We start from the raw sequence: 27155 nt of genomic DNA, 5'->3' as shown, positions 1-27155 counted from the left end.
CTACGTACATAGTTTTACACTCTTAATCTCGAATATACCACTTTGTCCACTGTAGTCGATGTAAAGCGATCACGGGGAGGTATACGCCGTTCCGTACCGCTCCAAATTGCAGAGTTTAGCGAAGAGATAATAACAGAGAACGGATAATCACGGCGTTACGCGCGAATGAGTGATGCCCGAAGGCGAGTACCATGATGAAAATCAGAGTGCCGATAATCAATGATGATCAGCGGTGAGCGCTACATGATAACGGGTATTGAAGAAAACGTGGCTTTGCGAATAAGTAAACAATGATATTGAACATTTTTCAACCTATCTCCTAGCTTTGACGATCTTCAAGGCATTTGATAGCCTTCTAACGGTATTAGGAAAAACATGAATGTTGAATTTTATTTTTGTGAGAATAAGATTGGTCAAAGATTTGATGCTTGTGCAATTAAGACTTATATGAGTCTGATAATAATCGTCTTTTACTACTAATTTCGTACAGCTTCACAGATGATAAATTATAGAAAATAAACTTTCCATTGTAGAAAATTGTAGAAAATAAACTTTCCATATTTTACGATTTCCTTTAAAGAGTTAAAGAATATTGCGTCTATTTCTTCAATTACAGACTCATGAAAGCTGTTCAAATAAGCAATAATCATTCGCTGACTAATGTATACGATTTACCCTATAAATGTACAAGTACGTATGCGCACTCAAAATCTTTTCCTGCGAAAGATTGCGAGTCGCGGCGGTCTTTTCGCGTTTCGAAACGACGACCGGATATTTCGGAAGTGACCTTGGAAATGTTGCGGCCAATGCGAGTCTCGTTGCGACCGGTTGACCCGCGAGCCAGTATGCCTTAAGCCTTATACGGCGAGTCACGGTGGCGCTAATAGGAAGTGTATCCTTGCCGGTTGATCCGTTCTCGGCCTCCGTCGGATAATTCCGAATAAAAAATTCTACCATCTAAGGGAGTCCTAAGGACCCCGCGATCGGCCCCGCATCCATGGGTTCACGGCGTTCTCCATATGCCGTATTAACGTTGTCGGCCCAAAACAGTCTCACCGCGAATCTTAAAATTAGTCATGCACTCGACAACGAAGGACGGTGTCGATGACTCGCGCGAATGTCCGGCCGATTGGACAACAACTTGGCTCCTTTGTGAATTGCCTATTTTTTCTTTCTGCCTTTCGCGCGATTCATTGAACGAACTACATTATTCTTGTCTTTTAAAAGCTTTGAAACAATTCGATAATAGCTTCTTTGTAGTCACAGATAACTTTCGAATTAATGTTGAAAAGTGAAAAAGACGAACGAGATTTTATGAGACAGGTCGTGGATATTATATCGTAATAATCATAGTTAAAAGAGTACAAGTAAATATCGGCACGAAGAGAAGGTCTATTGATCCTTGAGTTTGATGATTGACAAAAATCTCCGTATGAAATATTCCAAGACATATTCCACGGCCTTCTTACGTTTCTCGAGGTGTCTTTCACTTCACGGCATTTTAACATGCGCAATCTCAATTTCCCTTTCGCAAGCAACAGCAGGAAGCACGTTGAAACGCCGCGTCGTGCATCGCGCGCTATTAATTTCCCGCGTAACGTCCAGAAGCGACGCGAAAACGCTCGTAACATCGTCGCGCCTTCCTCCTGCGCAATTTCGCTAAAAATCGGACATTCTATATCGCCGTGATGCACCGGGTCGCGCGTAAAAGCGACGCTCGTAACCGGAAGTGCACGACACGCTTAAGTGTTTCTCCCTCTTTCTCTGCTCGCCACGATTTCCGGACCCGGTAAACATATCCATAATGCAAGACGCAACGCACACGTTGTCAGAAATCGTCGGAGAAAAGTCAGATACGCCCTTACGCATGTGTATACGCGCGCGCAGGTGAGTGCGGCGACATCGCCATCACGGTAAGCCTGATTCTACTGCTATTTGATGTTGCACCCACAGATATCGCGGCTATTTATACGGCGACCTTTGCTTTTTCCACCTGTCCTACTTGGGGAGATCCAAGGTATATACTGGATACGTACCTACTCACTCGAAGATTGTCTTCCGCGTGCAATTTACCCTTTCTTGTAAGATTGAAGATTATCGTGCAGATTATAATTAAGTGTTCTTCATTATACTATAAGTACCATATTTTCCATTTTATTCCTATCATTATCTTCTCGTCTCTTATTAGTTGACAGATTGTCTGATAAATCTAGAGAATTTTTTTTCCTATTATTAAGGAAAGTTGTAAGCGTATCATCTTTTATCGCAACTATAGGTACGTCTCATCTTGAGCAATTAGATTGAAGATTCGATTACTGTGTGGATTAATTCATGATTAAGTTTTATGATCGTAATAATTTGCCAATAACCTTATTTTATTTAAATATTTAATATCTATTATATATTATAGATGTACATGATTGTGTATGACTCTATATCTGTTTCGGTATGCTAAAACCGCGCTTGTTCCGGGTCAAAAATAATCGACGTCGGTCATACGAACTTTCGACCTGTGGCGTATGCGGGGCAACTAAAATCAGAGCGTGCCGAAAGCAAGGTAAAGCGCAGCTTCGCATTCCATGAAAGCTTACGGAGCTTTCGTAACTTTAGCTCTCACGTATCAAGTTCTACTCACTATCTTAGTCCGGGAGGAAATATAATATCTAAGAAGTAAAAATAATTGCGTGAAAAACATTTTGACTAACCGAAAAGTGGAATATACAAAATTAAATTACAGATAATTGTAATGAGTAAATTTATCTCAAGGGAGAGAAAGAGAGAAATATAAAAATACATGGCAGCATTTTTCTCTTTTGGAATAAATTCCTTCATTATAAAGGAGTATTTTATTTTCATTATTGGCATCAAGATAACCATCATTATCGATTTCTGGTGGATTACACGGGTCGATACGCGTGTCGGACCTTATATGTTTCTGCAAGGTTGCTGGACCTTTTAAAAAGTGGCACGTCGATACTCGCTCAGACGGAGTTAACACGCCCGCTTTATCCTTATCCCCCTTTTGTAATATAATTCTCTTTCGTGACCCCGCGTTTACTCATCTTCATTCTAAAAGCGGCGCGTATCTATTTCGATGTGAATCACATCTCGCTCTTAAGAAAGCATAGTTTGCTCTCTCCTGCCTGCGTAAATCAAACGATTCTAAAACTGTTCACGACCGCCGAAATGCGAGTCACGCTCGTGAGTCTCGTACGTTTTCGACAAAATAATTCATGATTTAGACATACCTTCAGACTATATTCCACAAAAAATTTATTATCTAGATAAATAAAGTATTTCTCCCAATGGGACATGAAATGTATTCCTCCAAATCTACTCCGACAATATTAATTACGATATGGGATTATAATTCGCAAAATTAACATACGTAGATCTCATATAGTTTTTTTATACGACTGCTAAATTAAAATCAACCGATAAAAAAGAGATGATTTATTATTATAATACTCTTTTTCTTTGATGCTAAAGAAATGTAGCTCATAAATCATGTCGTCGTCGACATACGAATCATTAAACATGACTAGTATCCAATTGTGGCAATGTCACATCTGCATAAAATTTGCTTTTGAAGTGTATCGCTTATCCGTCGGATGTTTAAAAAGCAAAATTTAATTGCGCAAAATGCAAAAACCGCGTGGTAGGCGTTCGTGTGACGGATCGGCTGGATCCGCAAAAAGTATTCTGAAAATCATCGTTCGCCCACCGCGTCGCATAACGTTACATCGAACTTTTGCACTGTTTGCAAACAACTTTTTCCATCGTACCGCGGATATTTATTCATGATTCGCGTCGTTCTCATTACGCCGGCAATCATTGCTGGCTCTCAAATTACTCGAACAGCTCTAGCAATGCCGTGTACCAATCACGGTTGACCGAGCAAATTCGATCGGTCGAACGGCGCGCTTTATACGGCGCGACACGAGGACTCGTCCCGAAATGGCTTCTTCAAGGCTCCGCACTTCCGCGTGTCCCTCCTTTTTTTTCTCTCGCTATTCCTCCGTCTCGCCGATCTACTTATTCTTCCGCAATTGCGATTTTCATGTTTCTCGCGTCTATCATAATATCCATCGTGATAAGCATCGTCACGTTGCAAAATCGCTCTAGTCTCTACTTTGGATTTACCGACGTCAACAAACTGGCTCGAAATTCGAAATCGATATTCCAAACATTTTAATACGCTTCTCTAATTCTGCGGTACAGTTTGTTTTATACCTTCTTCTTTTTTTATTATATATTTTTATCTTCAAATTTTAAATATTTATATGCATATAGATTTCGATATAAAGTAATTGTATAATCTCATTGTATAATCACTGCGTAAGAAGAAAATTCTGTCTTGCCAGCAGGGCTTAAAGCACGACGACTCCTGGGTTAAAACGAGATCGATATTTTTCTTTACTATATCTATTATTATGCTTAAAGGAACTATCGCGTTTCTTGTTAGTTCGATACGAAGTACCGTGTTGGAACAAATGCGCCGGAATACCACTAAATCGGCGGCGACATCGTAAGTGTCGCCCACGAGCCAGATTTCCGAACAATACAGCCACGATGCGGAACGGAAATGCTGTCGCGCGGCACGGGGTTCCGCGTATATAGAGATAGCGGTGGCTATATTTATATATCCGGAATATATCCGGGGGATATATGTATATATATATATAAATATCGCGTCATAAAATCGAGGCGCGCCGCGCCGTGCCGCGCCGCATTCATCGTCAATCAAACTGTGCACCGCGGCTGCGGCATAATTAAATGTAATGCCATACATGGCTATCGCGTTATATCGTTAATAAGCAATCGACGAACCCGGCGGTAGGAAGTCGTCTTTTCGCGGCTCTCCAAACACGCCTTGAACGAGCATTCGGATAAAAGTCATTACTATTAATTAATGTATTGATCGTCTGGTATGAGATGTTCCATATATACCTAGTGTCTTTTTAGTTTACAGATTTTTTTGGATGAATTCTGAGTTAATTTCCAAAGAAGAGAAATATAAATGTCAAAATAGATTAAGGTAAAAATGTATCTGAAAATACTGAATTTTTCTGCAGAAACTATTGAACATTTCAGATTCATTATAAATCTGATTTCTAACGGTTTAGTTTCCAAGGTCTATTGCCATTGAAACATCCTGTACAAATGTACATAATTCTGTGAATGCAATTTAAATGTATAGAGCATAATGATTATAATATAATAGAACAGCAACTTATATGGTGAATCCATGCGAACCTTATTAATTTATTATTTCTTAAGAATATTTTATAATTCCTGTACAATTAGCGCTATTGAACGGTTATTCAATGAAAATCATTTCATGATGAATGATCCTTTCCTAACGTCCCTTTCTCAGATCAACATCAGACTGATACGCAATAATGATCGATTAACATTTGGTAACAAGTGATCTTTCGTCTTACAGTTAAGCGTTCTGTCGTTTAAAAAATATTACGTAACTGTTTCACAATAAATGATTGTTTTTTCACCGCTTTTTAGATCACTTGTAATTGATCGAAAACGATTTGTACCATTAATGTAGCAACGAATAGCAACGCGATATAGTTTCTAGAAATATTATGAGAGACAACGATTCAGTTACCGAAGTTTGCTAATCCTATGTACCATCCAATCACCGTCGATCACCGGTCTTATTGACTGCGTCGATCTCTCGATTGCGAGACACACGGAAAAGCGATTTAGGCGATCGACACGTGAACTGAATCATTGAATCGGTCGTCGTTTAAAAAAATCCTAATCTCCGCGTGGGTTTTGCGGTCCGATCGTTCCCGTTATTACCGATCCCCGACGTATGCAAGCGGCGTTCGCCATTGTTCCGTCCGTCAAGCCTAATTGCACGCATGCGATACTCACATCGAAGCTCGCCCGCTCGCTCGTTCGCTCGCTACCGGCGGCGATCTCGCGTAATCGCGTGAGCATTTATCGCGCACGTAGCATTAATCATTTCCAAGCACCTGGCGAGAGTAAATCGCCGCGCGAATTTCGCGACCAACGTGCGCGCCGGATTATTTAACCCTTTCGCTTTCAGTACTCCCGATTGTATACTTTTTCTTTCACTTGTAACGTGCATATAATTTGTTGTTGTGAAATGTAGTTTCCAGCGTTGTTCTTCCAACTCGTGATCATATATTCTGAGTTATGATTTAAATCTTTTTAATAGTGACTTGCCCTTAAGCTAGACTTGACGATCCTGAGAGAGATCACAGTCTTCCAATATCTACGTTTCTAATCGCTTGTTTAAAATTAAAATTGAAATAAATAATATTAATATATTCTATCCGCCCCTTTCCGTAATTGTTTCCTACTTTTGTTTATAATGTTATATATATGATAATTATTTTTATGTTAGACTTACTTATCATACAAATTTACATAATATTTCACAAATCTGGAAATTATTACTTCCAATTATTTTGTCTATGATTAATTTCAATCAAGATTTTAATATTTCTATTCAATCACAATTTCTCAAAATAGTTCTATGTTAAATTTGCACAGAAACAACATCCAAGACAAAAATTATAAGTTCTCCTTTTGCTAGATAAAAATTAGGTATTGAAAGGGTTAATTTGTTCAGGCAAATTTCCCTCTGCACGGCTCGATTACGGTCAACGTGTGCGGCGTTTCGTTCTTTGCTCGCTCGCTCGCTCCTCGCTTAGCGATTTATGTTTATTTAATTTTACGTAATGACGAGGAGAGCGCGAGAGCGCGGTAAACGCCTAACCGCGTGTCAGCGCCAAAGAAGTCGTGTTGCGCCGAGAGGTGTTTAGTAATGCCCGAGACCAGTTTCTTCCGCCGTGTTTTTCCCCCCTCTTAACGAGCTCGTGCCCGTGCGAGCGAGAAACGCCATTCGTGGACGGTAGACTCGCGGACGTCGGGCTCGTTTCGCGTTTAACTGAACTTAATCGCACCACGGAATATTTCAGTAGCGACTGGCGCGACTTAGATCATTAGCGGCGCACATAAAATGGCAATTTTATTCACGTCAGTTAATAAAATTATTATTTTGTGATTAATGGCACACGCTGGATTGGCTCGTAATTAGCTCGGAACAGGCATACCCAATATAACTTTGTGATTTAGAAGCGGAAGAAAGAAAACGCCAGCTTTTCCGGAATCGGCTATAACAGTCTTAACAAGAGTTTAAATCGCTCATTACAATTTGGAATTTTGACACTTTTTCTGAAAGAATATCCGCCCGAGATATTGCAATATTTTATACATAGTTTATTTCACACACAGGATTCGTGAATTAATGTTAATAAGAAAATACTTTCTCCGTGCGCGAGCCAATTTCGCGAACGTGGACGATTCATCCATCTTTGAATTAAGAAAGAGTTGCGGAATGCGCGGCTCCCTTTTGCATTACGCGGCAAGGAGCTCTTTAGCAGCTCGTTGTCCGAGTGTCTGAGAAGACACTCTCGACGCACTTCCACTTCAGACAGACACCGACTGCGCCATTAACTTCTCATTAGCCAGCCGCGATGAGCGTCAGTGTCTTTGTCTTTCGCGATTCACTCGCCGACGCGAAAGCATTGTATGTACCAGAGATTTTTTGTGTGTGCATTAAGATTAAGAATTTTTTATTATAAGATCCCTATGGATAAAAATTTTGCACAAAATTTTTTGGGGAATTCTAAACACCCTTTCTCTTTAAAATAAAAAATAAAGATGCAGCAATTTTTCAATTTCCGAATGATAATTTTGTAGGTTTTCGTGAAAGAAAATTGTCATTTGGAAATGTGACATTTTCGTAAGAACTTTAGACATTTTCAAGGATTCTCGTCATAAATTATTAAAAGTCTATTCTAAAATTAAAAGATTAGGAGCAATTTTTTCACAATAAACTCTTTAAGATGGAAACTGAAACTTTATATTAAACATATCGAAAAATTTTGAAAATGCGGTGCTAACTTTTACAAAGAAAATGCATAAGACATTTATGTTTATAACGCCAGAATTGATACAACGCGCAGAGCAAATATTTCTTATTAACTTTATCGTCGGTTTGATTTACGCGAAGAAAGCCCGCGTCTATGCTCCTTCGGCTATTAAAGTAGCATTATTCCGTCGTTACATCTATCCGTGCGTTTCAATCTTCGCGCGCGTGCACATATTATTATATCGTAATCAATTTTAACGACTCCGCCGTCTCGCTTCACGTACACCGTAAATCCTATCGCGCGCTCGCGACGGATCCCCAACGAAGGATCGTTACGTCCTGACGGGGCGCAGGTGATCTCGAACGATAACCATCCGTCTTGCGCCGAAACAAGGATTGCCCTTTCTCGTCTCCTCATCCGCGCGGCGAAAAACGCGATCAAATTCGTATTCGCGGTATTATTTCTCGCGGACTTATACCCGCATGCATGATTCATGCGAAGTGAGAGAACGGGTACGGGGGAAAGGGTTTAAAGCATCCATATATACCTTACCTGAGTGCCGGTGGGCGTACGCGATTCTTCTGCGGACCTTCGTGGTGCAAGGACCTTCAAGGTTACCTGCTGTTGCTATTTCGATCGATATGGCATGCGCGTAACCTACTCTCTAAGCCTCATCCTTCAGGACCTGTCATCAGCGGCCCTGGGAACAAAGCTCGAACTAGTCTAGAATTCCCCCTTCGCCTCTCTCCCCTTCTCGTGAATTCTCCGTCTTGAGAATTCCGCTTATAACGGATAGATCTTGGCAAATACGAATTACTTCTTACTATATAATATAACAAATACTATACGATAATTCAACATTTAAATGTAAAAATAATTTTATTAAGACTAACTCTTCTAAAGACTTTCTATCTAGACGATTTATTTTTATAACTAATATTTTTTTAAACTGTCATATATTTAAATCTCGCCTAATGCAAGATTTTGTTAAGAAGGTAATATAATAAAATTTGTACTGCGCAAGAAGCGTGCGCTTTTGGTAACGCTGTGCGTGCTTCCACGATAATCTGTCAGTCTGTCCTCGATAATGTTCCTGGATCTCTTATCCTCACTTTGCCTTCCTTTCACTGTTTCATACTTCACCTGGCATCATACGGTTCGCTCGAGACTGATGAACGTGCAGGTTGTATTTTCGTGCAGGTAATTAAGACACAGTCGCGAGTCGTCGCGACAACAAACACAGCAGTAAACAAGTTTTTCTCTATATGATGACTAATGATTCGTCGCGCCTTTTGTAACGTGATAAAGAGTGAATGCATCCCGTGCATTTTAGTGAGACAATTGCGACCTACTTTTTGCGCCGGTTCTGAAACGTTCAATGCTGAAGAGAATAACCGATCGCGACCGATCTCGTAAATTAATTGCAGCGTTAAGACGAAATTGCTTAGTAAATTATTGTTATCGTTAACGACGATCGCACACGACGATGCGGCCTCGTCAATCTATTTCGGTTATGCTTTATGCCCTTGCACCTCGTCGAAGAGACCGATTATTGCTTATTAACGAAGCGACCGGTCGCCGGCAGAGAGCTATTGGAAGCGCGCCGTGATTGCATTTAATCGGCATTTAATGGATCCGGAGAAGCGATCGTCGCGAATGAGATACACCCAGCAGTCGGAGAAAAATCATTTTAACGATCATTCTGTTATTCTGTCGCGTGGTCGCACCCAATACTCGTGCAGCATATAGAGAGAGTGTTCCTGGAATAACGAACTATATCAAACATAATGAGAGAATTTAATAACATGATCTTCTCTATATGTAATTTTTGATTATATCGATTATAAGTCTACCGAACACATTCTTATTAAAAATTTTTTTTATTCTTCGCAAAACCACGCGAAATTATTAACTAACGTCGTCAAAACTAACGTCTCTCTCCCTCTTCGAAGAATCCTCGATATTTCTTTTGATACTAGCGGGTCGCCATTTTCCCAGAGGGTCCCCGCAACGGGCCCCCTGATTTTTCACGGTTGTTCGACGAGAAGTGCCGCGAAGATGCAAATCGCATACGGCCGGCTATATCGCGTTCCGTTCCCGCGGCGATTTGCATATTCCACGCTTTTCGATATCTGTCCGAGCCGGTGTACCACATCTGGCGTTTCGAGGTAAGTATTACACTCTCATGGCGGCGAAACGTAACCAGCCCAGCAGTGCCATTTCCCACCGATATCTGCCCATCGCGGCTCGGACTCTCGCGGACGATACCGCACGCACAACGATTTTCCGACAAACGCATGCCGTTTTTCCCTCGCCATTTTTCGTTGCACGCGAGAATCACGTCAGCAAATAATTTCTAAATTTTCGTCCTAACCTCACCGCACTAATGATAAATTTTCACGCGAGATTTCCCGCGCGGCGCGATCGCATTAATGACAATTTCGCAGGAGAGATTTTCTACGCGCCAATGACGATTTTCTATGCCAGGTTTTTTTCGCACGGCGATTGTCGATGAAACTGGTTCCGCTCAATATATACGACGCACGCGAGCAACAATCGCGCTAATACCAACACAGCACGCTACATTTTTCCCGCGAAATTTCCCGAGCGTCGAATTTTTTCGCGATTTCGCTCGCGAAAGGTCGCGAAGTTAGAAGAGCGCGCGTCGTCGTCTGTTGGAGTGCTAAGAGCGGAGCGGAGCAAAGTCAACGACCGGCTGTTAATCGACTTTACATGATAATAGGCCGAAGCGAATCGTGCCACGGTTGCCTCCTCTAGAAAGTTCGATTCGTGTGCAGGAAAGTCGATTACTCCGAGAGACAAGAGGCTGCTCGAAGACCTACGACGCTCCGATAGAGTCCCTTTTAAGCCGGACTTGCCGCAACGAGGCTCCGCAACGAAGGAACGCGAGCACGTCCCGTGTTCTCCAGTCTCCTAATCCCTCTCCGTATCGAACCTTTATTTATTAGCTCCGCTGTGCCGTTCGAGTCTATACCATCCTCTGACCTATTTTCATTTTTAAACTGTAACATTTCTCTATGAGTTATTCATTCTAACATTTTCATACTTTTTCTTACTTTTTATACTTTACTTTTAAGCTTCTACTTTTGCATTTCTACGATTCCGAGAAATTAAATATATTTATATAATAAATTTTTAAGATAAATTTTTCTTAAATTGTTTTGTTGATGATATATATTATAATAGAAATTTTTTCGGATACATTTCATGAGCTTACTCCACGTAATTGAGCCAATTTCATCAGCAAAGAATTTATTTACGAACGCAAGCGCAAGAGATTCCTTCCCTTATTTTCTGACGTAATAAGACTCTTAGCTCCGAGAAGATGAGGTAGCTCGTAAACATCGCATAAGGAATAAATTCGTAAATTAAGGGGCAAGTACTAAGTGGAGAGCCTCTCGAATACGTGAAGCACGTATTTGAGTAATTTCGCAACACCGTCGTATCCTTGTGCCACGTGAAATACGATTTTTATTTTCCCGACGAACGTAGTTTTCTGTAGCAATTAACAGTCGCGCGTTGACAACCCGCTTTTCATTAGCATCGTGAAATTGCTAAACTGTAGCATCTAAGTACTTAAGTATCATTGAACCTTGTAATATACATATGCGCTGTTGAGCACAAAGTTTATTGTACTTAAAGAAATAGAGGAATTTTATTAATAATTTTTTAAATATACAAAAAGAGGAATCGACGATAATTATTATTTAAAAATTTATAATATTGACTATTAAGAGTACATTTTTAAATAACATTATTATAGCTATTTTGTAACAAAATAATAGCTTTATTAATAATACTATTATCATTAATGCTGCAAATAATGTTATTAACTTACTTTAACATTATTATAATAGAAAGTTTTGTGCGCGGTGTTCCGACGCGCGAGAGAGTGAGCAGAAAACTTTGGCGTTTGAGTCGATCGCCGGTCTCGCTGGTATTCAGTCGTTACTGGACCGTAGTGAGCACCAGGCATCAGGTGGGCGTAGGTAGTACCTACGCACTCTCCGGGAGAACCCGGAGGCACCTGCGTGCCGCCCACGAGGCAGCCAAGGCACTTCGGGCAAGAGCGTCCCGGACAGCCGTTGCCTATTCGATTCGATTAGCCGGCGAGCGATGAAGATCTTAATGTTATTCGCCGCGTAATCGCCCATCTGAAATCTCCGCTCTTCTCGGCGGAGATAGATAAATGGGAAAACGCACGCGCGCGCAGATAATGAAGCTTCCGTATACACACTGTGGCAGATGGCTCGTAGAAGATGCCAACTGCCAACTGCCATTTTCTGTTTGTCCTTCGAAAGAGGCTCTTGCGGGTCATGCGGTTAAAACGCGATCGTCATGAATCACTCCGGGATATTATTACGACGATGAACATTTCGATTTTACGACGTGTATTTTTCGGCTTGTTTTATCTTTAACAACTCGGAATCTCTACTCATGATGAATCTCATATCTGATATCTAAGCTTCTGAATCAGGAAGAAAAGTGTTCCGCAGGCTTGATCAATGAGAGAGAAAAAAAAACGATCGTCGCATCGATAAATTTAACTTTCGAAATACGTGCGTACTACTCATAATGACTACAGGAAGTGATGTTAAAGAGATTAGACCTTGCGTGTGGCTTTCGCGATTTTAGACGAATTGCCGCCGGCTTTAGTCTTTTAGGTTCTACTTGTGACTATATTATTGCCGAGAACGCCTTTCCTATCAAATTTGATGAATGTGCGCGCGCGATCGGCTACTAAAGAAAAAAGCGCAGATTTCTCTTCTTAATGAAGTTCCACGCGAACGCAAAATAAACATTATTGAGAGACTTATGTACTCTTCTAATTTCGCACTTTCCCATTTCCATCGATCGTTTCGACAAAATTCCGCTTCGCAAATCCCCTTTACAAAACTGGTAACGACGATTCTTTTACATCCCACAAACTATTGTCTTATACTTACCTATATTTATATCATTATAAAAATGTAAAAAATTTTAATTGCTTCCTATAATAAATTGTATTATATTCTTCTGTAATTATTATTAATTATTATCATTTTATAAATATTTTTTATTAATGTATGAAGAACTTTTTATTAATATGCGGTATATTATTTTAGGGGCTAGAAAGAGGCTGGACCGTCTGATATAAAATTACGCCTATATGATATAAGACATAATCGTTCCAAGAATCATCTTTCTAGGCAAGATTCAGCGCCTCCGCATTATTTCTATAAATCGTGAATCATAGCCTTCGTGATAGGTTTTGAATCGTAAATCAACACGCAGCTTGGTATTTTAAGGCACTTCGTTAATCGTATCATTATTCGCCTTATTATCTAGCATTACGTAAGTCTAAGAATCTTTATATAAATAAACAAAAGAGTGGCTTTTGCTGCTTCATGGATGTGGGCTAAAAATATGTCGCCGACAAAAAGTCACGATTACGCCATTTCCCGAAACCGCAAGTGTTTGAATATCCTCGCGTCCACGACCACTCACATCACCCATTAAAAAAATGTTTAAAGTGTCCCGTTAATATGCGCCTTGTATTCCACGCGCAATCTACGCGTCTCGCCCACCTTCGATTATTTATCGAATAACTAATTGCGTAAATTTGATCGTATCAAAACGGCAGTGTCATTAGCGCTCCATGTTCCACGCGTTACATCCGTACCGCAGACGCGTATGAAGATACACAACAAGAGAAAGATGTAGCGTGACAAATCAATTTCGCTAATATATCCGCTTCTAAATATACCTATATATACGTCTCATATTTTATATTACATTATAAATATCTGCGTGAGTGTCAGTAGTTAAAACACATACTATACTAATCTTATCGCATTCTGTCAGTGAAAAATCGTATCTGACATTAATTCGAGAATTGCGGCTGTAATTCCGACTTCGCAAATATTTATTTTGCAAAGTAATGATCTTGTAATGGAATGTAATAAGATTGACATAGATTAATTTCATTTCCTTTAAGATACGTGTGTATATTTTTCTCACACAGGTGCAAATGATTGCGATGCATATTTGATATTTTTTATCGTAGCACGTTTTACGATTATTTCATGATATATTTTATTGTGCGTCCTTCGACGGCACAAGGGCATCTTTTCTCATATCCCATTTTTATACAAAATGTAACGCGTCCCCCGAGATGGGACGATCTTGAGCCATTCTTTCTTGTTGAGAATTAAGATTTGCTCACGCGTCGTCACGTAAATAATTCTTATTCTTACGAGAATGCATGCGCGCGTACGTGTGCGTGAGTGGCGCGTTCTATTTATACGCAATCCGCGTGTTCGCCGGCAATAAAATCGTGGCGCAAATTCGGATGAGGTAAGGTCATCAGCGTGAGAGCGTGGGAGTACTTTCACCGCGACGTAAACGTTATTACGGCCAAAGCGAAAAACGCGAAACATATTACCGCGAAGGCTGGCCCCGCTAAGAGAGCCGCCCGTTAAAATTCCACACGTTGACAAATCGCGTGTCCCCTCCTCGATACTCTCAGAGTAACGACAAAGCGCGCGATACCCGGTCTATCGGCGTTAATCACGATCGAGCAGCTGGACCGGTACGAGTATTATCGCCTGCAGTCAGTCGTCTAATTTTTCTGCTAGATCTCGTTTCTACAAGTATTCGCCCGTTAAATCCTCTGTCTCCACCTGGGCCTTTACAACCCGTATCTATTTGTTACGTAATATTTATGGTTGATATAAAATTCGCCATAAAATTGTTATGCTCCGACGCAAAGTTCGCAATTGAATTCCTGATGTTAAAAAATCACGTATATTACCAAAAGTAAATATTCCACGGCGCGCACCCGCTCATGTAATCTAAATACCTTTTCTCTTAAAGTAAAAAGTGAGACGTGAATTTAAATATGACTTTTATACGCGACGCCAACGTTTAACGATCCCCGGTTAATAATGTAACATGATCGCCAATTAGTATTAATAAGACTTATGTATGACGGCAAATTATAAAACTATTGCATGGAAATAACATATAAAATGATTTAAAGATTTATCATTGGCAGTTAGCAAATATTTTAATGATTATAATAAGCTTTGGTGTAATAATTCCCACTAATACGTAATACTTTTGCGGACATATATATTATTACGACTATCGTGACTTTAAATTGTTTATCTTTAAATATTCTGGTCACACACAGGTACATTTTATTTAAATTCTTAGACAAAAATTTACGGGTGATTTTTCTCGTTTATTCCAAGCCGAGACAATTCTCTTTGGAGTGATCAAAATCACTTGGAATTGACGAAAGGAAGAACTCTCGTTGACCAGAGAAAATACGTACGAGCGCTCTCGCGGCTTTTATGCTAATACCTATAAACTCCGACCCAATCGTCGCTGTTATTATCGAGACTACTACGGTCGATCGTAAATCTCTCGCACGACGGCTGGACGTTTCAAAAATGGCTCCTTCCGAGATTCGCGCGCACTCGGACTCGAGGGGAGGCGTGTGTGCATACTAATGCACACACATACAGGCACACATACACCGCTGTCGTATACACCATTGTTGGTACTCTCGAGGAGAGCCGTCTCGCCATATGCGGCAAGGCCGCCCGTCCGTGTGGTACTGGACCTCATAACGGGCTCCGCATACTCTCTCGCCTTATTGCGGAAAAAAACCCGGAAAATACGACTGAATTTCGTATGATTTCTCTCGGTTCCTCGCAAGAAAATATTTTAAAAAATCCTATTTTATAATGTTATTAATCATTATATATTATTTCCCGAAAAACATAAGTAAATTGCGATAGAGACAGAACTTGCGCGAGGAAAATATGATTTAGTAACGATATTTCATTGAACCTATTATGTCCATAGTCTTCTGTTATGGCAGCGGTGTAGATCGACTAAAAGATAAAATCAATGTAAAAGGAGAGAAAATTAAAATGGACAACGATTGTGTGGGGTTTTTGTTAAGGCCTTTTATTAATCTTTTTATATAGTTTTTGGTCAATTTACAACTGTTCGTAGATAAAATAATGTAACATAGGCAACGTTGCATATAATAATAATAGCAATTAATCTTCGTTATCCTCTTGATGACAATAATCATAATGATAATACTAATAGTCGTCATCATAGCGATAGCTGCAATAATAATATTAATATTGGGATAATCATCGATATTGCTTAATCGTTGACGCACGGCCGTGAAATCGCTGGGGTTACAAAAGCTTAAGACTAAGGATTAGCCGTCCGGCGCTTAAGATACTGCGCGCTGTAACGAGGAAACGAGTAATATTTCTCTTATTACCAGATCATTCTGGTATGCTCTTACGGTGCTATGACTCTTAAGAAAAGCGAAACTCGGCCTAGCGCAATTTTCGCGAAAACGCGCAGGGACTGTCTTGAATGGTCGTCTCGGATCGATCGGGTTATCGAATATCGATGCGCGAGTACTCGAGATTTCACTGCGACGCTGCATTGCTCCATCGTGCGATTCTTCAATATGTGAACAAATATAGTTTTTTCCAATATATAGGCAAATATAGTTTCTTATTTGTTTTTCCATATGCAGATTTGTTGTTCCATATGCTCATTTCTTGTTCTCTATCTCAGAATTGAAAAATACGCGGATGATAACATCAATTAAATTGAAACTTAAAGGATTGATGCTTTAAGAAAGATGGTTTGAGAAAAGTATGACTTTCTTTCTGGACAAAATCAACGCAAATATCTTACGTTTACTCGCATGCATGCAATATGAATCTCTCCAGTGCTCGGTTACCTCTGATTTTCGCTGAGAATAGTGTTCGGTAATAGTCAGTATTTCGCATATACTTAACCCTTCAATGACGGATACTCAATTCTCCGTGAAAATGCGAAGAATTATCATGGGATATGCGCACGCCACATAACATCGACATACTTGCATTATTATTTAAGCGCGACTTTTGATTTACTTAATATAGCTTTCAAAGAATTTCTCCGCATACTACGCTAGCGTTCTACGTATCGAGAAGTTCAAATATAAAAATACGTATTTTTCGTTCTTTTTTTCGTAAACTAACGAGATGCAACAAATAACTCGTGTTAATCGCGACGATGATTATCGAAGGGTTAAGTCAACTTAACTTAGCAGAATATATTCTACACTTAGAAAACGAAGATATGCTTCTAACACAACGCATTCGTTATATTTACATAAGATGGAACGGAACGCCTTGTCCGCGCAGCACCGAACTCCAGTCGCAGGTAAGCCGTGTTTCCCCAACCATCCGTTACGTGTATGTGTGTACATTCACTGGACATCATCGTAAGCCCTTTCGAAGCGAGCTAAGTGGTACACACAATGGCCGTCTACAGACTAGAGATCAATTTAATAATTATAAGCCGGGCAAAAGATTTGTTCACAGAAAATTGTTTGCAGAGATTATTTACAGGCAATGTTAGTTTGCGTATATACGTGCGCGTATATACAAAACACGACACACGTCATTTATACGCGTAAGACGTACATAGGAAATCGCTCGAATTCCGAATAAGGCAAGACGGCTCGAGTCTGTCGCGAATAATCCGCGCTGTATCGGGATATTCGCCTCGATTCTCGCGTGTTTCCTACAGTGATCGACCGTAAAACGTACATTTAGCAGACAATTAAAGAAGATTTTCCTAAAAGCTCCGGCGGCGGAAACAAACGGAGAAAAGACGGACAATATCATCGTCCGGAATATCGGAAACGTTTTTACTCGCAGCCGTCGTATATAACCGTCTACTACACACACTGTGATACTAAAAAATATCCCTCTTCCATGTTATTCGTCGATAAAATAAACCTTTTTCTCTCCACCTTAATCCGTTACTAAGACACTTGGTAAAAAACTTGGCGCTACGCTTGCGTTTGGTATAAAAAACAGTTAAACACTGGAATGGCATTCGTTCGACGACACACGTCGCTATCTACATAATGCAGTCTGCTCCAGATTGAGCGGATGGGGAGGGGAAGGAGGGTACATTTGATTTTCCATTCAAGGGATTTCTTATTCGATCTTCAATGTCTATAATCAATTCCTTCTCATCTTTCTCGTTCTCTTCCATTCTTTTCCTCTTCTTCAGCGAGATCGTTAACGTATAATAAATCATCTTTGATAAATATATCCGATAAACTATATAATTGTTTAAATAAAAATGATTAGGCGTTATCGGGAACGGTAAAAACAATTGAGCGTACAATTGCCACGCTCCTTCGACGATTGTTTAAATTTTCCGATCGCGTGATCTTGGAGATCGGTATCGTCAATCGATCGTATTAATCCTTAAAGTATCACACTTTGATTCATTAGGTAAAATATTGTAGGGAAAAAATGATCAGGATTTTCGATATATATTCTCAACGATAATTGCTTAACAATGCAATTTCTGTTTTTAAAAAATTTGACGTGCTAATCTAAGGATTATTGTTTTAAGGCCAATAATCAATAGCATATGGGATGCAAATAAATGACTGGAAGTGAATCAATTGGAAAGTCATTAACGCAAGACTCGCCATAGCTAATTGCCCACTTTTGATTGCATTGATCAACTGAAAACTCGTTCACGAGACGAATTTCCGACTCATTCCACCCTCCCTTTGTCTCTGTCTATCTCTTTTTCAATGTCTATCGTAAACATCGTTTCATTCTTCAGCACCATCTAAGCACCACCCTGATACGTGACTACTAAGAACTACTAACTGATTGACCCCGTACCGTTAAGGCCCGTTAAGTTTCTCTCCGGTCGGACGTCTTCGATCTGCGATGATAGTCGTTGAAGGTAGACGAAAAGAGCAAAAATAGAAAGCAACATTCTAAACATCGAACTATTTGCCGTGACGATAATTCGAGCGTAAAACACACACATTTAAACGACAGGCAATGTTATTAAAATTTTTCGAGGTTTAAACTTCAGAATACCGAAACTTGTAGAAGTTTAGATTTTTAATTTTTGGAAACACCTGATTTTAATAAATTTAAATTTCAATTCCTTGAATCAGAACTTCATGGAATTTTACTTGTCATATTTACAAAAGTAATTAATTTGTAATCTTGTAGTCTAATTTTTTATATAGAAAAGCATTTTGACTTTTCTGGAAGATAATATATTTTAAAAGATTTTCTTTCAATATTAAAAGCAAGAAAAAGTAAAGTGTTAATTGAAGTAATTTAAAATTCATTTTAATGTTTTATCTTTAATACTGACCGAAGACCAAAAATGATCATGCCAATCAAATTCAGTCTTCATCATCATACTCGATTTTTTCTTACTCGTCATTTCTACAAATCTGTAGGTAAGCTATAAATCTTTGAATCTTTTAAATACTTTTTTATTAAATTGTCCAGCTATAAAATATATTCCTATCCTTATTGTGATCAAGACGTCCGACCTCAACTATCAAATTGAATCAAGAATCAAGCACGGCTTGATAAGAAACGTAATTACTACGCGCGTGCCTGGTTGCTCTCATTGACGTCAGCATCTACTTGAACAGTCTAACTTAGCCTAACACGCGAAGGCTACCTGGTGTATCTCGATCTTCATGGTCGAAAGGGCAGAACCACCCTCAAACGCTGTCCGACGCCACGGACATCGGTCTCTTATAGGAGAGAGCACGGGGTACCGGTATCCTTGAGCATCCTTCCTGGGGTTTCGGATCCTTTCTAGGACTTACCGATACCTGAACGTCCTGGGGCACTGTCATCGCACCGTTACTATCCACCCACACTTTGGCAAAATCCATATCCGCGACACCGTCAGTCGAACTGGTCTGGTAGTCCCTCAGGAGGCCCTGCAGCTTCTGCACCATCTGACGCTCGTCCTTCAAGTCGCCAAGTTTCTGTAAGATTTGATCGAGTAACGGATTCGTCGCCTTAGTGGGCGACGACTGAAGAGAAGCGGTGCCTGTAGCGGTCCTGATTCTCCTTCCATTTCTGTCATATTGGACACCGAAGTTCGGGCTTGGCCGGGATTGCAGGCTCTGTCTACCCGGACTTTTTCGCGAAAAGCTCGGCGTCGTGGCGCATGTGACCGGCGTAGATCTCGGATCCAAAAAGGTGTCCGTTTGGATGCTGGCTCGCCGCCTGGTCTGTCGGCCGTTCCATGTGGCACTACTACCGACTGGCGCTTTGGAGGACTTGGGTGTGGTTATCGGTGACGACACCTTGCTGAGACTTCCAGTCGGCGTTAACTTTCGTAGCGTCCCGTAGCTTCCGTTGGCCTTGCCGCGAATCGAGCCTCCTCGGTTCAATGGGCTACCTTCCGGGCTGGAATTGCCGTCCTTAGGCGTTTTGCTGCCGGACGACGCTTTAGATAAGTTACTGTTTTCTCGCGCGATAGAACCGGCGCGGGGAGTCCTGTCGCCTGTCGACGAGGATGTCACGCTCCTGGACGGGGATGAGACCCGTAAGGGACTCACTAGCCTGTCTTTCCGGACTACCTTGCGCAATCCAGTCTCGATGCTGTCGGTCTCCACGCCAGATCTTTCCTCGGGTTCCGCCTTTGGAGGTTGCTCTGAAACAGAAAAAGGGAAGACGCGTGTTTACGCAGGAAATCCTTAATCCATAATCAATTAGCTATTTTGCTATTTCGACATTGATTGTAAGACTCAAATGATCTTAGAACAGATCAAGAATAATATTAAAACGTTCATGAAAGACAAATCAAATACTAAATAATTTTATCTCCAGTAATTAAAAAATAGAAAAAAATATATAATTTAATATAAATATACACCAAGCATAATCACATAATTAATAATTTTAGCAAGTACTGATATAAATGTAGGTAAAAAACGGAATCAATTATTTTTCTTCTCTGAAAAGTTAACTTTAACGTTTTCATTATTCTCACATGACACAAATCTTCATAGCATTGCCATCATTATCATGAATTGTTATTATTATATTTATTATATACTGTAATTGTAATGTTTATTAAAATTAATTAGCTCGTAAAATTCATTAATTAACCGCAACAGCTTAAAAAAAATGTCTCTGTTTCCGTCATTAAAAAAACTAAAAACCACGAATTACATTTAAAATGTTATACAATTTTGTAATTAGCATTTCAATCTCATCGTTTCCGTGTAGCAACCTATTAGCGTATCATTGTAGCGACATTTTCGACAAGCACGCGCACAACTATTGATATTCGGGACTAGGCCTAATTTTTTTTTTTATTATCGGGAGGTGTTAATTTTCACGAACTCGTGTGATTTAGAAGCAATATAAACGATCAAATTAATCAATCTCTTCGTTTAGCATACATTTATCATAAGCAAGAAACAGGTCCTGACATAATTGAGAGTGTTGATCCTCTCGATTTGCATCGAGATACACGTGCGACGAAAAAAGGTATAAAATCCAAGACAAATTAAATCCTTCATCGGGACTTCCAGGAATGGTTACCATAAATTTTCTACTGCTTTATGTAATACAAGGCTTTTTCTATATATACAATGTTTATGTAACTCGTTACGTAAAATTTTATATAGATGTCACCGTTATGTTCCGCTGACTTTACATAATTTATGTTACATTATATAACTATTATTAATGTTGAGCTCATCAATATTGCCCGGGCATGTAAGGTTCCTATTATCAAGTTCCATAAACAATTTTTATCTACCACTGAAAGAGAAATGATGATAAACAAAATTACACTGCAAATTTTCCCACAGAATTTGCACCATTTATAATTATAAGAAATGCATATTCCTCACATAAAATATTGAACTTGGAAGTTATATCTTGACATGTTGCTATATGAAATTAGAATCGACTATCGTGTTGTTTCTCATGAAGTGATGTCACCACATTGCATTTCGTCCCACATTTCATTTTCGCACATTTTGTACGCACCCACGTCTAAACCACAGAGAAAGTCCATTCTTCGCCGAAGAGGAGAAATTAGATTTTTTAATTCATGTATCGATGTCACGTGAAAATGGCAGAATGGCCATTCGAAAGGTCGATTCGTTCTGAACAAACGTATAAATGGGAAAACGATCATCATAAAATCTCCTTCGCTAACTCTGAAAGAAAGGAACGACATCCCGAAATACGGTTCGCCGATCACGTTGAATTTAATCTTCGTTAGTTTAGAAGAGTCGATCAAATTCTCGATAACGCATTGCGTTTTTTAATCCGGTCGGCAAACCGACGTTCGCATAAATATTAACGCGTCCGGTTAGAGATTGTTGAGCTACAGTGTGGATATACGTTTCGCACGCACGTAGCTTGTAATTAAAATCCGAGAATCGAAAATCTATTTCGAGATCTCGTCCTAGTAACACGCTGCTGGTCAAACCGGATTCAACCTTCATCGATCTAACGAGTCCTTGGAACTTGTTATTAAAATTACGCAAATGAATTACGAAGTGAATTTGTTGAAGAAACCTGCGTTGACGTTCTTGCTATAAACGCAGTTAATATTAGGTTCGATATCACGGTATCCGTTTGATATCGTATAAGATGTTTATAGCATATAAGAAAAGTACGTGCATAATTTACGAGATTTATGGTTTATAACGAGAAAATTATAGATTTCTTTAACGTAGCCTCTAAATCTTTCATCTATATCATTGGATCTACAATTTTATTTTCACAAAAGAGATTCAATTCTAAGAGCGAGCTTATCGTTCATCTACGAAAAATTCCACTAGCAGACTAGTCAGAAAACATCAGTTTCACATCTAAAATATAAATCATAATATAAGAATAAGTGATTTTACTGGCAAAACAAAACATAACGAGAGAAATTAGCCGCCTTGTATTTTTATCTCATGTAGGAACTATCGCCAAGTATAAATTACTGTGTTACGTTGAGTATTGTCAGATGACAACGACACGCTAATGTTGGAACACGAATTCAGTGAAATCGTGAAATTCTTTTTGCTGCTTTAAAAAATTGCACATCGTTACCAGATCCCATTCTCGACAATACTTTATGCACGACGTGACAAATGAGCATTCTTTAAAATTAACTTATGAGATCATTTCTTGTAACTTCCAACCTTTTTTTAATTTTTTTATATTCTGACCTGTTAATAAGACAATGATTTACAATATTCAAAATATATAGCACGCGATTAAGATAACAGGAGGGTAATAATTGTAAATTTTCCTCTCAGAAGACAGCCTTCCAACAATCAATTTAATCCTTTAAACGTCCGAAAAAGATTCGTAGCTCTTAATATACTTTCACGGTTGTCTCGCCTGCTTGTCTTAATCGTCGCGCGATTTTGTTTTTACTCTCGATGCCAAGGAGAAGTTCTCTCTCGCCCGAGTGAACGCGGATCTCCTTCGAAACCGAAGCGAAACGCTCGGTATCGCGAACGTGCTGACGCGCATCAGAGAGCACATTGCGTGCATATCTCATTGCCGTTAAAACAAGTCAAGTGCCTCGATGCATGTTTTTGAAATGTACGCGTGCTCTAGCGTCGTCGCATAAATTAGAGATATCGATGTAAATGAAGGAATCGCCGGAGCTCGCCTCTGGCGGCTTCGCGTAAATCTTAATAAAATCCCGCAGGGATGACTGATCCGCACAGTCATTTGGGCTTAGCGAACCCACGGACCTGAGCTGTGAGTACACTGCGGGCATTTACATACATTTACACATCATATATATCCATATACACGTGTTTTCGAGTGATAGCGCAATAAACATTTGAGAAAAAGTGGAATTAAGATACGATCTAATCTAAAAATAATAAGAAAAATAGGAATAACGAGATGGATGTTTGATATGCGTGAAGCAGGACAGTGAAAGCTAAAGCATATTTATGTATATCCCTTAATTTAAAAAAATTTTAACCGGACATTTGTTGCTTAGAACGCCTCCGGATCGTTTTTTCATTTCTCACGAAATATAACGCGTAAGTTCATCTTGACGGTGAACGATGAAGGACAGGACGACAGCGGATTAGTTTTAACGAAAATAAATTATTAGATTCTGCAAATGATTATCTATTTCTAAAGACAAAAGAATAAATACACTAAAGATAATACGTAAAAAGATTTAAATAGATGAGAGCATCTGAAGAGCAGATAAATATAAAATGAGAGAAAATATGTAAATGTTTTGGTAAGAACATTTAAAGTATTACATAATGATTCTTGTAATCAGATGTGGTATGATTTTTCTGCAATTATTCTGATAAATTCTATTTGCTCGAAAAGAATAATAAGATACATCTCATTATGTGATTCTATAAATAATTTTTTTCTATCGATTGTGTATGAGAGTATTTAGATAACAATCTTTAAATGCGATGACCAATAAAAGAAGATATGGTCGAATTCAGAAATAATAAAATCAGACATTTTTTAAATAAGATAGAAAATAATTATAATAATAAGTCAGAGTAACTATATAAATGTACTTTATAAAATTTTTAAAGAAACTTAGAGACGCATTTAACCGGTTACAAAAACATAATTCCAAGTTTAGTCAGAGACAAACATCCTGTTATGCATCGCCATGTTTTGAACCAAACTGGAATAAATTTTACTTTAAAAAGTTGTTGTTTTCGCGTCACTTTCTGTGTCCAGGTCACCGGGTTAAGTTATAGTCGTTCCAGTCCGTTCAACTTGCTACGAGGAAAAGCATCGGGACGATCGAAGCGGGTCGCGTCGTGCCGCGGCTGGCCGCCGCGAACTTTTTCCACTTGCGGCAATGCGTCAACTGCGTCAAGTGAGTCGAGTGCCTCGAGTACACACGATACTCGAACGCTCGCGTGTGTTCAAGGCGATAGCGTACGAGAGTGTTATCGAGGATCGACCGGCGGCGATTGTTCCGAGGACAGGTTGTTGGAGATCGCCCACGTTTCGAGCGATCCCTCGCATAATCGACGGTCGTAGCACCGGCTAAATGTCAGCCCGGCCCAGGCGGAGCACGGTTTTATAACGCGCTCTGCGTGCCCGTGTACTTTGAATATTAATCGTCAGCAGGGTGGTCCAAATGTCGGGTCAGGTACCCGCGGAACGATTTGCAGAGAGTCCGAGGTAATTCGCGGGACTGCGTGTCCTCGTGTGTTTCTCGAACATACGCGAGACACGATCGCGAGCTACTATCGAATCTCGTGTGCGAGGTCTTTGTCACGTTCACAACTGACAGGACGGTCTCGATGAATCGATAAAGGCCCGCCCGATCCCACGTCAACGGCACGTAATTAATGCGAGACGTTCAAATAGCAAAACGTATACGCGCGGCGTACGTGTGCGTAGATTCGTATAAATTCTCAATAATTTGTGCACATTGTATGTAAATCGCGTGGGATTTATGCGACAGTTCGATCGAGCTAGAGATGCAAACTAGACTTTCATCACGCGGGATCATAAGATAGCTTTTACCGGCTCGTTTAAACACACGTATGAACCAACGGGACTCTCGGATCTTTACAATTTCTGCTCGTTATCGACTGTTATTTCTTAGTTTAACAAGACATTAACAAATTGTTTTAGATCATGAGAAAATATACCATTAATAAACCATGAGATTATGTATAAATCGAGCTGCCATTATCTCTGACGAAATCTCTAAGGACTTTCCTTAAATAGACGCATCATTATAATTATAAATGGCTTTAGCGAAAGGTTATGAGAAAGATAAGTTAATTGAAGAAACAAGGCATTCGTATAAACAAATCTTTCCTCTACTGTGACATTACCATATTAGAAACAGCACAATTTAAGAAGAAACGTAAACGATCGATTGATTTCCAAGATTTTATTTTCAATGTGTATCACGATTGTTTGTTTTTTTTTTCATACAAATCAACTTTCTCTGTGTGTAATTTTTTTTCTCCCTTCTTGACAAAGAAAATTTATCACCTCTATCTACGATCGCGTAAAGCACCGCCTCAACAGACGAATTAATTCGTCGTTGTCGATATACCTGCGAGATCGACAGGCGGAGATAAACATCGCGCGCGCGGCAAAGTATTAAATTCCGCGCGATCTCGTTCTCTCTATTTTCGCGCACAAAGCACCTCCTCGCTCCTCCGCCGCCTAATCGAATTTAATCTCTCGATTCGCATCGGTCGAGTTTTTTTTTCGTCCCTCACCCCAACACGCGACATTGCCTCCATCGTTCACCGCACAATGCGCGTTTGTTCGTCAAGCGCGGGGCATGCATCTACATCTCCCTCTTTCCCTTCTCTCTCTCTCTCACTCTCTCTCTCTCTCTCTCTCTCTCTCTCTCTCTCTCTCTCTCTCTCTCTCTCTCTCTCTCTCTCTCTCTCTCTCTCTCTCTCTCTCTCTCTCTCTCTCTCTCTCTCTCTCTCTCTCTCTCTCTTTCCCTTCCTCTCCCCGCTCTCCACCTCTCTTTCTCTCTTTATTTCTCTCCTTCTTGTCCCTTTACACTCTTATTAATTTCGATGACTCGCTCGCCGACGATGGCGAGTGCACGTCCAAACGCGCGTCGGGCATGCACTCGAGCCTGATCACCGTATTCACTCGACAGCGAAAACGAACGTCGCGAGACCTTATCAATCTCCTCGAACAGAAACGATCAATTTTATCATCGGATAAGATGGCGCCGTGTCTCGGCATATATGTACATAAAAGGACGAATGTTTTACTTTCGCTGTTGCGAAATACGGAGCAGCGGTTTCTGATTTAAATCCCGCGCGGGGCGGGGGACGCGATATCAAGAATATATTGTATACAGCATCCACTTACTTTGACAATCGGCAACCGTGGGCGAGCCCTGCGTGCTGGCGGAATTCCCGTTGGCGGTGGACGACTGAACGGCACCGAGACTACGGTAACCCTCGTCGGACACCTCGCTGCAATTGTCCGAGTGCTCTCCGTCACCGTGCGGCGACTTCTGGGTGTTCGCCGTGGTGTCCTTGCCGAAAGTCTCGAGTACTGGCTGCTCCTCCTTGCTCGGCGTCGGGCTGCGGCTGCCGCTCGAATCTTCGCTGCACTTGTAGTTGTAGATGGACGGTTCGTACTTCGGCGTGTCGTCCTTCTCAACGGCTCGGCGTGCCACGCCGCCCTCCACGACGTATCGTTTCGTAAACTCGCCCGGCACCTTAAGACCGCTCTCCTAAAACAGCGCAAACAATTCCCGTTTCAATTTTCTCCTTAATGTATTTATTATTAAAAAATTATGAACAGCACGAGGAAATTATCGTGAGGTTTCGCGAGATTCGAAAAGAATATAATCGAAAGTAATTCCACTTTTTCTTCA

The 27155-nt window shown here is 40.2% G+C and overlaps 1 protein-coding gene across 1 annotated transcript in view; it reads right to left on the bottom strand.

The window, feature by feature from the left end:
• Nucleotides 1–15879: 15879 nt before the first annotated feature.
• Nucleotides 15880–27155, bottom strand: part of LOC139777363 (GAS2-like protein pickled eggs) — a 62077-nt gene continuing 50801 nt past the window's right edge. Inside the window, exons 7-8 of the mRNA XM_071714747.1 lie at nucleotides 26642–27011; nucleotides 15880–20468 (exon numbers count right to left, since the gene is read on the bottom strand). Coding sequence (XP_071570848.1) covers nucleotides 19522–20468; nucleotides 26642–27011 — 1317 coding nt within the window. The 3' untranslated portion in view covers nucleotides 15880–19521. The remainder of the gene's footprint in view (nucleotides 20469–26641; nucleotides 27012–27155) is intronic.

This window comes from Temnothorax nylanderi, unplaced genomic scaffold (assembly GCF_030848795.1).
Source record: "Temnothorax nylanderi isolate EJ_2023f unplaced genomic scaffold, tnyl_v1.0 TNYL_tig0146_pilon, whole genome shotgun sequence".
NCBI classification, from domain to species: Eukaryota; Metazoa; Arthropoda; class Insecta; order Hymenoptera; family Formicidae; genus Temnothorax; species Temnothorax nylanderi.
The sequence above is the reverse complement of the archived record's forward strand: the minus strand, read 5'-3'. Positions and strand labels throughout refer to the sequence as shown.